The 15464-nt window shown below is 44.8% G+C and overlaps 3 protein-coding genes across 6 annotated transcripts; 2 read left to right on the top strand and 1 right to left on the bottom strand.

The window, feature by feature from the left end:
• The first annotated feature begins 448 nt into the window (after positions 1–448).
• On the top strand, positions 449–2409 carry LOC105683991 (metaxin-2). Of its 2 annotated transcripts, none has more exons than XM_020851178.2 (3): positions 449–734; positions 853–1432; positions 1519–1872. In XM_020851178.2, the coding sequence occupies exons 1-3, from the start codon at positions 689–691 to the stop codon at positions 1793–1795; spliced, it is 903 nt and encodes a 300-aa protein (XP_020706837.1). In that variant the 5' UTR covers positions 449–688; the 3' UTR covers positions 1796–1872. The 2 variants fall into 2 exon arrangements, with proteins under 2 accessions (XP_020706837.1, XP_012252441.1); XM_012397018.3 differs by lacking the exon at positions 1519–1872 and adding an exon at positions 1931–2409 and having other exon boundaries at positions 555–734.
• Positions 2410–3815: 1406 nt separating this feature from the next.
• On the top strand, positions 3816–12280 carry LOC105684042 (cAMP-regulated phosphoprotein 21). Of its 3 annotated transcripts, none has more exons than XM_020851189.2 (14): positions 3816–4190; positions 6876–7074; positions 7142–7252; positions 7338–7581; positions 7658–7919; positions 7983–8453; positions 8517–9126; positions 9184–9350; positions 9408–10300; positions 10383–10728; positions 10800–11002; positions 11083–11256; positions 11343–11496; positions 11586–12280. In XM_020851189.2, the coding sequence occupies exons 4-14, from the start codon at positions 7357–7359 to the stop codon at positions 11765–11767; spliced, it is 3687 nt and encodes a 1228-aa protein (XP_020706848.2). In that variant the 5' UTR covers positions 3816–4190; positions 6876–7074; positions 7142–7252; positions 7338–7356; the 3' UTR covers positions 11768–12280. The 3 variants fall into 3 exon arrangements, with proteins under 3 accessions (XP_020706848.2, XP_012252559.2, XP_020706847.2); XM_012397136.3 differs by having other exon boundaries at positions 3816–4221; XM_020851188.2 differs by lacking the exon at positions 3816–4190 and adding an exon at positions 5834–6613.
• On the bottom strand, positions 12191–15459 carry LOC105683945 (kelch-like protein 22). Its single transcript, XM_012396947.3, has 6 exons — positions 15061–15459; positions 14276–14975; positions 14105–14213; positions 13903–14024; positions 13567–13830; positions 12191–13492 (listed from the first exon to the last, which is right to left on the bottom strand). Exons 1-6 carry the CDS (start codon positions 15226–15228, stop codon positions 13167–13169), a joined length of 1689 nt encoding a protein of 562 aa, XP_012252370.2. The 5' UTR covers positions 15229–15459; the 3' UTR covers positions 12191–13166.
• Between the last annotated feature and the right edge of the window lie 5 nt (positions 15460–15464).

Raw genomic sequence — 15464 nt, 5'->3', positions numbered from 1 at the left:
AAATGGAGATTAGGTTAAAGTTAATTTATTAGAAACATGTAAAGTATGGCGTAAAATATAAACACATCATTTACAAGAATTATTTTTACAATAATTTTCTCCATGTAAATTGTATGAAATTGAGTTGAATACTTATCTTAATTTCTTAAATGGTAGTTGCTGATTTGAACAATGATCACCGCCACTATTTGAATTTCGACACGCGTCATTTTCGCGCGGTTCTCCATGTTCCACATTAAAATCATACGTGTTATCATTCAATCTTTGTCTAATTAATTAGGATTATGTTGCCCAAAATGCCACAGATTAAAGAAAATGTGGAGGCAACGCTAAAAACGCAGAACATGGACGCGCTGTTTAATGATACAGAGGACGAAGAGGTAATCTGCACATTATGACCAGGGCCCGGTATAAAATGTATTTTATCCACACAGAAAGATCTTCTCACTACGATGCAGGGCTACATGGCTATTTGCGGGGAAAAATACTTGGATATTCACGGTTAGAGTTCAGAAGTTTATTTTTTGAACCGCAAACAGATCGATTTTCGACATTCGATGTTGAGGATATCGATGGTGGTACCGATTCCAATCGAATCCGCTCTTCTGCTCTCTTGCAGGGTTTGAAAATTTAAAAACCATTTATCAGATTACGGGGTGATCCCGTTGCCGTCAAAATAATTGTCATAATGCCAGACGTTTTACTCTCTGATACAGTCGCTATGGAGATAGGAGGTAATTTTTTTTTTCTCTACCCCCATCATAACCTCACTTTTTCCCACGTAAAACCTCTGGCAAAACTACTCTTCAGCATGTATGTACCGTTCATTTGCATACGCAATTTTATTTTCAGCTCAAGAGCCTTGGCCCCAACCGATAAAGTTATATCAACCGTACGAGGTGGAGCAAATTCTGCTTCCGGACAATGCAAACTGTCTAGCGGTCCAGGCATACCTCAAAATGTGTGGCTTAGAGTTCCAAATTGAACCAAGAAGCAACGCCGAGTATATGTCCCCCTCCGGCAGGGTCCCTTTCATAAAATGTGGGGCTTTTGTTGTGGCGGACTTTGATCCTATAGTGAACATGGTTAGTACCAGAGGATCCAGTCTATCTGGGAATCTGGAGCCAACGGATAAAGCAGATATGAGAGCGTACATTTCTCTGGTCAACAACGTTCTCGTCAATGCCGAACAGTACGTCTGTTGGGTAGACCCGGCGACTCTCAACTCTGTAACAAAACCTAGACACGGAAGCGTGTATCCTTGGCCATTGAACCACTTGTTAAACTGGCAGAAGAGAAATCAGATCGTTAAAAAACTGAGCGTATTAGGATGGTACAATAAGACTCTAGACGAAGTATTTGGCGAGGTGAAAAATTGCTGTACCGCATTGGCAGAGAGACTAGAAGGGAAAACGTACTTCTTTGGAGATGAGTAAGTATAGCTGAATATCAAACAAGGATATCGACAAAGAAAACCTAATCCTGCCATTCCTTATCCCTTTGATTTCATCCCCAAAGGCCTACAGAACTAGATGCTCTGGTGTTCGGCCATGTCCACACCCTGACAAACACACCCTTACCTCCCTCAACCCTTGGAATATCGGAAACGATAAGCAGGTTCCATCAGCTAATCGAGCATTCCCGCCTGGTGACCGATCTCTACTTTGGCAAAGACTTCGATCTTTCTTCCAAGAATGCACCAACCATAGACACAACTTCCCAGGATTCTCTTTGGGACTATTCCTCGTCTCTAGAGATCCTACCTTCCCTCACGGAAGACGCTGTTTCCCCTTGAAAAAAACCTGTACTTTTTTTCCCCAAAAATTCATGTCCCATGTCCGATATTTCCATAACTGAAACTCGAAGATCGAATAAATATCTTTATACGAACGTTTCATGTGGGACCAAAATTGCTATCTTGATATTTCAGCGGACCAAACGAACTGGACGCACTCGCATTCGGACACATATTTACCATCCTGACTACGCCATTGCCGAACAACTCCCTGGCAAATATCGTCAAGAGTTATCCGATCCTCGTTGATTTATGCAAACGTATAGAAGCCAGGTACTTCCAACGCACCGAGGACGATTAAAAAATAACTCCCTATCGATTTTCGAAAAACAATAAATAAAAACTAATCAAAATTACATAGAACTTGATACCCAGAGATATATTATTTCTATAATATGGATATCCGATAGCGTTGTAAATAGTATAATTAGCGTAATCATAGCTTAGTGGGATCGAGAGAGATTGTTTCGGTCATAATTGTCTCTACTGATTAGTCTAATCCAAACATCGCGCAATATTTAAACAAAAAAAAAACAAATCAATCGCAGCTTCTATTTTATTTATTTTCTACGATTAAAATATATCAAAAACAATAAAACTGGTACATCAATGAACGTCCGAGTATCAAATTGATCCCACTCCGTTCCACATTCGCTCCTCTCCAAAGGACACCCAACATTTGCGGGGATTAAATTCGCTGGGAATTTGACGCTTAAAAATTTTACCGTCGAATTCCACACGAGCGGGGTTGGGAAGGTGTATACATGTACCTTCGTCAGGTCTTCGTTTTCCGAAAATAAAAAAAAAGAACAAAAAAATATAGGGAATTCTAAATCACGTCGACAATACCTGATTCCTGCGAAATAAAATGAGTCAAACGTATGTACGCGTATATTCCGTGGAATGACACGACCTGGAACCGCAGAAGAAATGGAAGAAAAAAACGAAGAACAAAAATCGACTTCTTTTCGACGCTGCCATAAATCCAAACGGAACGTACGATTGATTAATTACATAAACAGGTGAGTTATATCGCATTATGAATCACGATAACGGGAAACACGTTGACGCATCGTACGTACGTACAAGGACTAGGAAATCGCTGCACGCGACCTAGATAGGTGTTCAACCACCGGAAGAGACGATGTTTCGGTGGAGATAAAATCAAAATATAGCGAACGACGAATCCGAATCTACGGGAGAATAGAGGCGGCGGAATTCGAGGGTTCGAAACAGATTATTACAGCGGGGGGGAGGGGGGGGGGGGCCGATGCGTCGTCCGCCTTTTTTATTTTTCCTCTCCGATTTTCACCGCTCCTTGGAGGAAATCCCCCGTTTAGTCGGTCACTCGGTCACTCGGTGAGTCGCATTGCCCCCCCGCCGCGTATTTCCAGTATAATCTCCAGGGAAAAGTAGGTCGTCGCCATGGCGACCCGCGGGGTGCATCGGCACCGCGTCCCTCTCGCTCCTGCAACCCCGAGGAGGAGGAGGAGGAGGAGGAGGAGTGTGAGGACCAGGACGCGCAACGGGGGTCGCCGAGTCGGGGTGGGGGAAGGACGTCGCGTCCTTTTCTTTGTTACCTATACTCCTCCTGGTCACGCCATCCTCGAACGCGGTACAATCCGCAGCCGGACGAGCGGAGGGTGATGGAAAAAACTCGTCGCATTTTCGAATCGGCAAGGCGAATTTTTTTCGCCACCTTCGAATTTTGCCCAAAATCTAGTTCAAACTCGGGAAATTTCAATTTTCTGCTTCGCGAGAAACGCGCGGCTCGAGGAAAAGGTGGTCCTTTCTCAGCCGGGGACGGAAAATACAAATTTTCTCTACGGCGTCGGTTTTTCAATTTCGTTTTATTTATTTTTCGATTTCTTTTTTTTCCATCATTTCGGGGCACATACCCGTGTACATATATTCGTAATTTTCCGTCTATAGGACACGAAGATCGCAGGGTGGGTATACCGTATACCGAGGGTTGCGCAAGCGCGATTAACCCGCTGCGGTTCCGTCTTCGCTATTCAATCCTCGCGCAGTATCACGAATAAACTTTAGAGAGTAGGACGTCGTCCGTCGATCCGTGTCGCGTATTTTTTTTTTCTCTCTCTCTCTCTCTCTCAATCGTCGACGATACAATCGGTCGGACCGAACTCGAGGCTGATCGGCAAACCGTACGACGCGTCCGAATCGCCTGCCGAAGGGACGAGGAGTCTCTCTCTCGGAGAATATTTCGGAGGTCCTGCGCGCGATGTTGACGAAATGAAATAGACGAACCGACGAGGAGGAGAAGGATTGAAAAGAAACGCTGAAAATAAAGAAAGAAAGAAACACGGGGGAAAAAAAAGAAAAACACCGCAACACACACACACGTACATGTGCACCTGTACACCAGGAAGTGCAGGTGCCACGATCGAGATTGTATAGTTTATCAAGTAAGCGCAACAAATCTCCTGCAGGACGATCATACGCAGCGACTGAAATTCGGACCGTCCGAAGCCGGAAGAAAAACAAAAAATTTCCTCCTACCGTATGTGAGCGTTCCGAGCCCTTTGTCGCGTCTATCTTTCTCTATTTTTTTTTTTTTTTTTTTTTGACGCGTTTCCCGAAGGAATCGCGGAAAAGCCTCCGGACAACAGCGAAAGAGGAAAATCGAGTGGGACGTGGGGTGAAAAAAATTTGAACGTTCGAAGCACACCGGATCCGAAGGGGAAGTTGGTTCGAAAAAAAAAAAAAGAAAAAAAAACTGGGACAAAGTTTGTGCCCCCGCGGATCGAAAGACCGGAGAAAAAAGTCATATGACATCCGAGTACTTTGGTGGGAAATAATTATCGTCGCGCGTGCGCGACCCTGACCTACCGCTGAAATTCCTACCCTTCGCTTCCTCTTCCTATTTCGCGTTTAAAGCTGCCTTTTTCCTCCTCCACTTTTCACTTTTCCCCGAGACGAACACGCTCCGCTTCAAATAATTCTGTGCACAGAGCGTTAAAAAAATGCCGCTTCGCGTTCGTTCTCTCCTCTTCCGGCGTGAAAAAAATTTCCGGAATCCGCTCGAGAACGGAGCGCGTGAAAAGCGAATAAAATATCGCGGCGTCGTCCCCGCTTTTCCGCGCTTCGTCGGACGCGGAAGAAAATTTTTCCCCGGACGGACGGAGAATTTTCCGCAGGAAAAAACGCGGCGCCGACGAGGCGCGCGAAAAACGAACGTTTCGATCAATTCGCGTCGGCTCGCAGTCGGGGGGCCGCGGCGGGCAGGCTGTTTTGTCGTCGTGACGCGGTGTCGAGATCCGATGTCGTTAGCGCGGGTCATCCTCCGCGGAATTACGGAGTCGCGGGGCTGGCGTCGTTCGCCCGTTTTCTCCCTAGCGTTGATTCGTGTGTGCAGGTGGAACTCGATTCTCTCGACACTTGTACACGCGCACGCACACGCACACACCGACGTCCGCGGACGACGTCGAGGACGAAATTAGCCGTCGCTCTGACGCGTCGCGGAAATATCGCTCCGGCGTATCTGAACGAATAATAATAACAGCGGGGAGCGTGGCGTCATCGTGCAAACGCGTAGGAGCGTAAATCTCGGACAATCGTTGCCGGAGACAACTATAGTAGAAAAGAAAAAAAAAAAAAAAGGGAAGGGAAGGGAACCAGATCGCGCGGAGACAAACTCGCCGATCGACGCGGAAGCGTTGCGGATCTCGTTAGCGCCGATTTTTGGGATCGTATAGCAAACCGAGGGAATTTTTCGGGGAATTAACCGGAAGTTGGATAACTCCCGTTTCCGAGGCTTACGCGACGCGACCTTCGGCCATAAATATCCGAAGAAAGTCGGGCCGCGCCGGTAACGCGACGGTTTCCGGTACGCGATTCGCATCTGCGGGAAAATCTGCGCCCGAAAATTTACGCAACGCCGAGGCGACGTAGACGAAGAATCGCGATTACTACGGAGTTCGATTTCGGTTTTTTTTTTTCCCCGGATTTTCGTCGATCGCGGACCGATGGCGATAGGCGAGGTAAGAGGCGAGGAGCGCTGGCACGGGTAAAATTGCCGCCTCGTTGCGAGGATCGGCAGCTGTATATATTAATAGGTTCGAAAAAGCGATATCGCGCTCGCTCGATGGCGATAGTTATTTATAGAACGTTCTCAAAATATCGTCGGGGTTCAAACTTATCGAACGAATCACCCAAAATATCGTAACCTGCGGCGCGGCAGCACCGGCCCGCAACGGGGAATTGGGAAAAAAACAAATAAATAATGCAACGTGCATCTCCGTTGGCAAGATTCTCACGCGATATAATTATTTGGGCGAGGAGTTGCTCGATTGATAGCCGTCCATGTGATTCGCGAACGATAAACTCCTGGACGCGAAGCGATCCATGTTGACGCAGGACCCGCCGCGTTATCCTCTCGACCGCTGGTCACTTTCGCCGTTTTCGGACGCGCGTCCCGTTGGGAAACGCATTGTTGCGAATACATTTGAAATATTCGCGCTCTCTTTCGAAGATGACACCGTCATCTGCCGGGAAATTGTTGGTCGAAGACGAGCGAGGTGGAAAAAGAACGTGTTTCTGATGGAACCAGAGGTTGATTGGCGAACGATGTTATTTCAATTCGCGTGCGAAATTTCGCCGCAGAAGCTTGATGGTAAAAAGGTTGTTACCGAAAAGCGGATAAACGCGTTTGTGCGATGATTCCAAATTTCCAATATTTCTAGAGATTCGGAATTGTGGTACGGTAAAATCGCCGAGTTGTTATTCGAGATTATCGGGAAGAAGCTGCTGTCATTCAATTCTCTCGTCTGAATAATACACCGTCGATGACAACCTCTGGTAAATCGATCGACGAAGAATTATAGCGTAGGATAAAAAATAAACATGAAATTTAAGATAAGACGGATAACCTACAGCTACCTGCGCCTCCTACAAACCGAAACTGTCACAAGTTAAGCCGCTGTCAGACGTGTCACTCATTATTGCTCCAAACTGTCAAAATTTCGAACTGTCGTTTTTAGTAATTGTTATTCGCTAAATATAACATTATCGCCAGATGGAATGCATTCAAATTATAACACTGCGCTGTAACTCTCGACAGAGTTCTTTTAAGATGCTGATGGACAAGGCTTGCGCTTGGCCAGCGGTCGTTTCCTACCGCTTTGCCAGCTACCGGTCTGTCTGCAGCAGTTCTCTGGTCTTCTAAATTGACAAGTAAAACCCAAGTTCATCTTGCAATTACACAACACATCTCCACCTTGATTCGCTCAAACGACCTACAGATTGGAAGAGAATGAAGCGTAAGTGACCAGCTGCCTACATGATCCAAATTTAAGGAAAGTACGGTACATTTAACTGTCATCGCAGATGAACTCCTGCAGCGGTGGAGATATTCACTAGTACCTGATGTCGAGCTGGCAGCTTTGGCTTTCGGATATCCTGACTACCAGAGCTGCTGACCTTCTATCAAAATTCAAAGTAAGCATCATCCTCCAAATAATTAGAATTATTACAGTGTATCCAACCGCAAGAGCTGCTTTAATCCATCGGTTGTGCATTCCAGATTTCAAGGCCGCAGGATTATGCCCTCCCTCCCATGTCCTAGGCACGAGCCTCTAATTGGTTCAAAGTCTGGTAAATCATCATCAAACATGATAGGTACGACGGTCAACATTGTCACCGAATCGTGTCCAGCAACTCCAACTTTGTCTTTGGTCTCTGATCACCCTGGCACTCAGAGTACGACTTCTACAAGTGTCGCTGCTTCGGATAAATCTGAACTCCTCAATAAAAGTCAGCGGAATAGGGTATGTATTCCCGCAGATTTTTGCTGATTTTATTGAAGATTTTTGATGAAATTGGAAGGATAATTTTCGTCTTCAGGCCCATTCAAAAATAAAACTACTAGTCAGAAGTCACGCGATGAGAGAGTCGACTTCACCTCCTAGAGAACCTAATGGCCTGCAGTCTACGGATTCTGAAAAAATTTCCAACACCAACTCCTCGTCAAACAACGGGAGACCGAAACAGCTCAATAATAACGAACCGATACTGGACAGTAATGTGGCTACAATGCCTTGTGATTCCGCCAAAAAAACAAACGATTCGCTCGATAGCCAAACATGCACACATGTTACGCCGAATGGTAAGCACAGCAATAAATTCTCGAATCCTATGGGATTGGTTGGTACCCTTTTCGTATTTCCAGGTAAACCCGCATCCGAAGAACCTCTTTCCCCAAAGACCACTAGCCAGCCAGTTGTCGAAGAGTGTAAAACGAGCCCAAAAAATGTCAGTGAAAGTGGAAACTGCAGTAGCTGTCGAAGCGCATCTCCAAGCTTAGTGCAACCTCCGATCTTGCCAACTTTGCCTCCGCCTAACTCTAGCCACGTTCTGCAACACTCGCCAAGAAGTACAAACTTGGCGCAACAAATCAACAATAATGAGAGAAACAAGGGTGAAAATAGAAAAAACAACTCTTCGTCAACAGCATTAACTTCCTCTTCGTCGACCGCGTTTGTCTGCAATGTTCCTTGCTCCAATCAGTGCGGTAATAATAACAATAACAACAACAATAACAACACGCTTTCCGTCAGCAGGCCCGGATCCAGACACAAACTCAGACATCGTAACATCTCGCAAGGTAGTTTCGACGGAAATTCGCCGAGTATTTCGCGAGGTAAGCCGCTCAATTCCTCGTCTATTTTTCGATTCGAAGTGTCCGTTTAAATTCATTTCACAGACAGTAGTACGGAACTCTACACGGACAGCACAGGAATCGATCTTGAACAGTTCATAGGTGATACGTTGAACCGCAATCAGAAGGACCGCACCGTTTTATTGCGCATAGAGCGCGAGCTCGTCGATTTCGCAAGGGACAGGCAGAGGGTCTGTCACAAGTTTCCGAATATGTCGTCCTACAATCGCATGCTGGTACATCGAGTAGCCGCGTATTTCGGTATGGAACACAACGTGGACCAGACGGGTCTTTGCGTCGTAGTTACCAGGACAAAAAACACGAGGATTCCGGACACTAGATTCAAGGAGAGCATCAGAGACGACATTGTGCTAACAGAGGAACCAAAACGGAGCATCTTGAAGAGGGACTCCAACTCTTTCGAGGACAATTTCAACTTCAAATCCCCGGACAGATTCATCTCTGATTACTGCAGGCGCAGCAAAAGCTTCGAAGAACGTGAGGAGGAATACGAAAGAGCGAGGCGCAGGATATTCAAGGACAGCAGTGGCGACAGTGCCGAGGCCACATCCTGGCCCTGGTCGTCTGCGGAGAGTTCCGAAGGACCGACCAAGCCCAGGATCCAACATACCCTCAGTGCAGACCACGGGCACAGGTGAGAAAAGTTGTTCAAGCGATCGCTGATCTCGCAATCTCATCGTAACTCTTCCAGGCCACCGATGCTGCTGAAGGTAGATTCTTTCCACGAAAGTAATTCACTAAGAAGACCGTCCGTCCCAAAGTCTTACAGTTTTGGTGGCTATGCCGCAGGCGGCATGCTGTCCAGGGACAACAGCATCACTTCTACGCGCAGCGCGGGCGCTCGCCTAACGAAACAAGGTAAGTTATGCCCCCGGATTACGATGGCTGAGCAAATGAATAATCGACGAAGTCCAGATTCAGGAACGAGTACCTGTTCGCGTCTGAGTCCGTCCAGCAGTGGTTACAAATCTCAGAGTCAGCGTAGCGACGCTACGATATCCCCGTCTCCGTCACCCTCCCCGGTGATGCCCGCGGGCAGATGCAGCTCACGAGTTTCCGGCCGTGAACTGGTGTCCTCGAGCCCGGAGGAAAACGGACAGACGGTCATGTGGGCTGTGACGAACATATCGAGCGTCCCCGTTGGCAGCATGATAATAGATCCCCGTACGAATACGCCGTACAAAAACACCGACGGATCTATATACAGATTTGACCCGGAAAATCCGCCCAAAAATGTGCCCGACGAGGAGAGTAAGGAGGAGAGAATATCGGAGGTAACGACGGAGGAGCCCGTAACCAGGAGAAATTTCACTCCTCAAAAGGGTGGCGAGCACAAGAGGCGCTCGAGGTACGAGAAGAACAATCAGGAGACGGCGATCTTCACGAATTCATCCACCTCACCGAGCCTCCCTTTTGAGAATCCTTCCCAATCTACGCCCAATACGTTTCCGAACGCTTTGCAACAACAGCAACAAAGAAATAACGTCGGGCAACAACAGCAACAACAATCTCTAGTCAAAAACTGTGCTAATCACGCTTATAACTCAGGGTCAGTCGTACCTCAGGCTCAGTACACGAGCTACGTTTCCCAGAATTCTCAAGTTGGTAATCAGGGAGTTTATTTAATGCACGCGAGGCCACCATCTGCTATCGCGATATCGCCCTACCAAACTTCTAATCAACACAAAGTCGAAGCTATGACTCCGCAGGCCACCGAGCGAGGGGATATGCTATGTTGTAATCAAAATCCCATGATTGCCAGCTACCAGATGACAGGGGTGCAGCCTGGTCCGCCCCAAGGCTTCGAGGTCAGCACTGATAAAATTTACCACAGGAGTTTGGACAATTTTTGACTCTCTCACCCACTTTAACCGACACGTCAATTTACAGGAGGTCGCTGACTTGTCGGGGTCCTTCGTGGGCATGAATTTCTACGACCAAAGGGGAGCTGGGGATGGTCAGGCCATCGCTGTTGCTGCGCAACCTTATCACCACTCCCCACAAAATTCAAATCATGCTGTGCACCGCGTGCAGCCAGCCTCCTCTGCCTATTGGCAGCCGCATCCTAGTCAGATCCCGGTACAACAAACCATGTACTTCGTTCCCCCATCGCCCGGAGCAACAGGGATCCCGAACAGTCCAAATCCTGTCGACGCTAGGCAACAACTCCAGAGATTCACAGCCGCCTATCCGTACAATCACCCTGGCGGTGTGACACCGGCCAATCAACCAGCTGGTAAGTTTGTCTACGAAACAATTTATTCCTACCCTCGAATGGGTTTACTGACAATCGATTGCACATTCCAGCCAGCTACATGGGCAGCTATCCGGCACAAACGATACCTCCTATGCCAGCGATACCTGCCATGCAATCACCTCAGGGTGAGTTTGCCTACCAAGCAGCAGCCCACGTCATTCCGGCCTATTATAACACAGGACAATCCAGCATGCAGCCTGCTCCGGTTATGTACGGAGTCCCGACCCCGCCGCACACGCCTACGAACAGTCATGTATGATCTAATCGTTTTTCGTGGATAAAAATTTGGAGAAAATATGCTCAAGTAACTCAATCGAACTCATCTATTCGCAGATGCCCGGAGTTTCTCCTGTGATGTACGTAAATTCGAACGGTTACGGCTCGTCAGCGTTGATAGCTGGGGGGACGTTCGGGCACCAAGTTGGCGCCGGAGGAGGGCAGCCAACTTCGTCCTACATCGGTACAGCCCTTATGCCAAACGTGATGTTGCGGCAGGCCGTACCCGCGGTGAGTTATCGGTGTTCAAATCGCAGCATCTTCCCGATCAGATTTCAACACATTCGAATATTGACAAATTGTTCGACTCTCCGCAGATAACTGGGATGAGAGCTACCACCCCGTCTGGTCTGCGGAGAACGAGCAGGTCGCCCGATCCCAACCACGAGATGTTTGGTCCCGGAGGGAGAGACAGGAACCAGCAGCCACAGTATCAGCTGCCCATGTGTCAAGGTGTCCACATAGTTCAAGGTATTCGAAGGATTTTTCAAGTTTTTAGTCATAATGACGCTAGTTTATGAAAAAAACTACAATTTGGTTCAACATGATCACTGATTCAGGTGTCCCTGGCAACGCTAGGCTACAGTATGCACCTGCCCCAGCTCCGTCGCCTCTGTCATCGGTGACACAAAGTGGGCCACGACCTTATAGACCGCCATCTCATACTGCTGTAAGCAGTTCTTTTGACGGAGGGCGTAATTCGATCGAATATAGAAATCAGAAGCTGCGTAAGCACAGGTAGTAAATCTGTGACGTGCACGTGTAAATATAGGTGAGTCAGGGCATACTGAATTCGAAAATTTCTATTTCCAAGATTCATTTTATTCAATCGTATATTGTTTGTCTGCATATTCAAAAACTTTGCGGAAAAGAACGGGACAAAGAACAGAAAAGAAAAATCTCATTGAATCGAGGTCAAGAAATACGTTTAAACTCAATGAATAAAAACGGGGAAAATAATCTTCGCGACTGTTGACGTGTTTCGTCAAATACTGCACAATAAGAAAAGGAGTGAAAATTAAAAAAAAAAAAAACCGTAATTACCGATGATCGAAAATAAGAGTAACACGAGGAAGATAAAAACGTTAACGTTATCAGGTACGGGGTGAGAAATTTTATTGAAAAAAAAAATAAAAATACGAAAGGACTATAAATATTTTGTAGGATAGACCATCGCGCGCATGAACGAAAAAAAAAAACGTCAAAAAATATTTGAAAAAAAAAATAAAAAAGAATGAACAATATATTATAATGACAAAAAAATAATATATATTATACCTGAATGTTTCAAAAATCGTTACGAATACGACATATAAATGTAAAAAATTTTAATTCTCATTCGAGTTACGTGTACATAATATGCATGTATAAATTATCTTTACAGACGCACATACACGCATATACATTATTATTATTTATCGCACTTAACGCGTGTTTATATAATTATACGATATTTAAAGGAGAACGATGGTACATGAGAAGAAAAAGAGATGAAACGATATAATATAAAAGTAAAGAAATTCCCAACGCCTTCTGCCATAATTTTTTCAGTTCGAATCTAATTATCATTAGAATTAATTTCAGCAAAAAATTATTGCATATTATACCTGCGTTTAAATTCCAAGTAGCGCCAGTTTACCGTACATGTCTCGTTGTCGTGTATTTAGATGAAACAAAAAATAAATGAAAAAAATCGAAAACCAAAAAAAAAAAAGATGAAAAAAATCAGTACATTTGACACACTGTTGGAGAAATGTGGAAAAATCAGTCTCCGACAATGCATCACTATTAATTTTCAATAATCCAAAGTGTGACATTTAGGATTAGAGAGAAAAGCCGAACTGTGTTAGATAAAATAATCGATGAATGTAATGGTCATAAAAAAAAACTGTTGATAGAAAATAGATGAAATCCAACTTTCTCTATTTATGATTTAATGTAATACGAAAATATTCACACGTGTCTACGTCTGTCTCTACATAAATTTATAGAAGATTATAAATATGAAATGGATTTTAAAAAAAACTGAGTGAAAATGTAACACCTATACATTGCTGGAATTAAACGATTTTTTCTCATAAATAACTCCATCTGATTTACAAAACCTTCAAAGTTAATCCAAGACAGGAATGTACATGCTATCACGTACTGAATGAAAATTTCTTGTGCAAGGTGTTCGGATTGAAAATATTGAAGCAACTCATCGGCGTATTGCAGCAGAGATCTTGTATGTCACTCCTTTTTTCGTTGTAAACGATTTTTGATTCCAACACCGAGCCACCGATATCAGGTTTCTTCAGTCGCTCTATAATCACCGACTCATTCTTGTACGAGAAACCAATTATGCACGGTCCGTTTGCAACCTGAGTGTCAAATACGGTTTGGGTACTTCCAGCGTACTTGTTTGCTTTAGACGTTGAAAGAGCGCAACACGTAACATGCCCACCAGGTATGAACTCGTGGTAACCTACAACCAAACAGATCTAAATGTCTGAGGAGAGAGACCAACTGACCGAAATTTAATCGAGCAATTTTTCTAACATAAAATGTACACCGTCGATCCATCCAACATCAGATATTGAACCGGTAGAGGTAGCCATTCTTGACGTTCGTACGCATCTTCTGAAGGATCTACTACAAAATTTGAGTAATAGCTGTCCGAACATTGTTTCCAGGAGTTACTTTTCAAACTGTATATGTACAAGGCAGACTTGTAAAGCGCTATTGAATCGTCAGTATCTACATGAAATGTGATGGGCACACTGGTAAAGTCTTCGGGGACATCGGCAGCCTTACTCCATTTATCTAGTGAGCATAAATATTCTCAGGAAATAGTTTTTGGCAGCGGCAAAAACCCCACTGTATTTCAAGGCTCACCTGAGTAAATGTCATATACATCAACTGAAGAAAGTTTCAGACGATGTCGGCCGACACCCCCTATGAGTAATAATTTTTGCCCTATGAATATGACTGCCATGTGTCGACGTGGCTCTGGCAAACTTGAAAGAAAAACAAAATAATGATTTTGAGACTGCCGATAATAGGTATTCTTGATTGAAAATTAGCAACAGAGTTCTACCTTGTGACATAAAACCAGGTCTTTGATATCGTGGAATACCGCCAAATTTCTTTTTCGAATCTACCTTTACCCAGTCCATATTCACCGCCAATAACATAGATGTCAAAACCTGGGAGATCGGAATAGAATTATGCCTATGCTCAATCCTAACTCCACAATTTAGATGCTCACCTTTGCCTACAACCTGTCTACCAACAATATTTTGTTTGGGATTGGTCGAACAACCATTTCTTAATTCAACAAGCTCATAGAACATTGTTCCATCCCAGCAATAAATCCAAGCTTGTACTTGATTATCTGCAATAATTTTGTGTCCAACTACGCACTGTACATTGTTATCATATCGCCGTTCATTAAACTCCAAGAGTTTTTCATGCGTTAATAAATCAGCTCTCTTCAACAGTATGAAAGGATAATCCAAAATAAATGAGCCTTCTGAGTCATTTTCAGGATGGCATTTGATCCAATGCTCTACCATGGTCAGCAATCTCTTTGGACAAATTCTAACGTGAATATTTCCCAGTAAATCTCTGAAGTCTTTCGCAGGCAATTCCATGATCGATGATTCTGATATATGATCAATGTGTTCTACACAAATGGCTAAAGAAAGATCCCTCAAAGTTGTAAGGCCTAATTCTTTAGCAAGCATCCAAAGTTGGAGTGAATTACTAGGATTGAGCCATTGGCATGAAATCAGATCAGTCAGGTCCATGAGCAACTCTTCGACAGTAAATAGGACGCCCAATTGCAACATCTTCAGGATATCGTCAAACTCCGATGAGTTTTTGGTAAACCTCATGAGATTTGATTTGATATGGTGATGGTTATCGTCGTCAGAAGATTCAGAGTCTGATGCCCAGTCCGCAAAAGCCTAATAGTGACATGAGAAGAGACTTCAGCAAGTAAGATGATAGCCATAGTGACTGTGATACTGTTCATCCTGGCTATAAGCTTACTTGAAGGTGCTTCGTATCGATGTCGTAATTAATACGGTGCTCATTTTTCACCGAATCGCTAAAATTCGGCGAGAAAAGGGACGCAAAGTACCGGCTTTTAGAGGCTAGGTCTTCCCGGTAAGCTTCGACGCGATCTTCCCCGATAATTAATGTCACACGTTCTTTCATTGGCACAGTTTTTACCACCAGCGGTCTCAAGTCGAAAAATTCAAATCAATTGATAAACCGGAGACTACAGAATGGCGCTCGGATACGCACGGATAATTTATGTTTCTCCTCGACCGCACAAGCCCGGAGATCGCTAGATCTCTCGGTACAATTTATGTATTCAAAAAAGGTCCATGGGGTCACGAAGGATTATCCTTCATGAATTATTACGCAACAGTCCAGCATTGACCGCAAGT

This window comes from Athalia rosae, chromosome 5, assembly GCF_917208135.1.
Source record: "Athalia rosae chromosome 5, iyAthRosa1.1, whole genome shotgun sequence".
NCBI classification, from domain to species: Eukaryota; Metazoa; Arthropoda; class Insecta; order Hymenoptera; family Athaliidae; genus Athalia; species Athalia rosae.
This window is presented reverse-complemented; position numbering and strand designations above follow the sequence as displayed.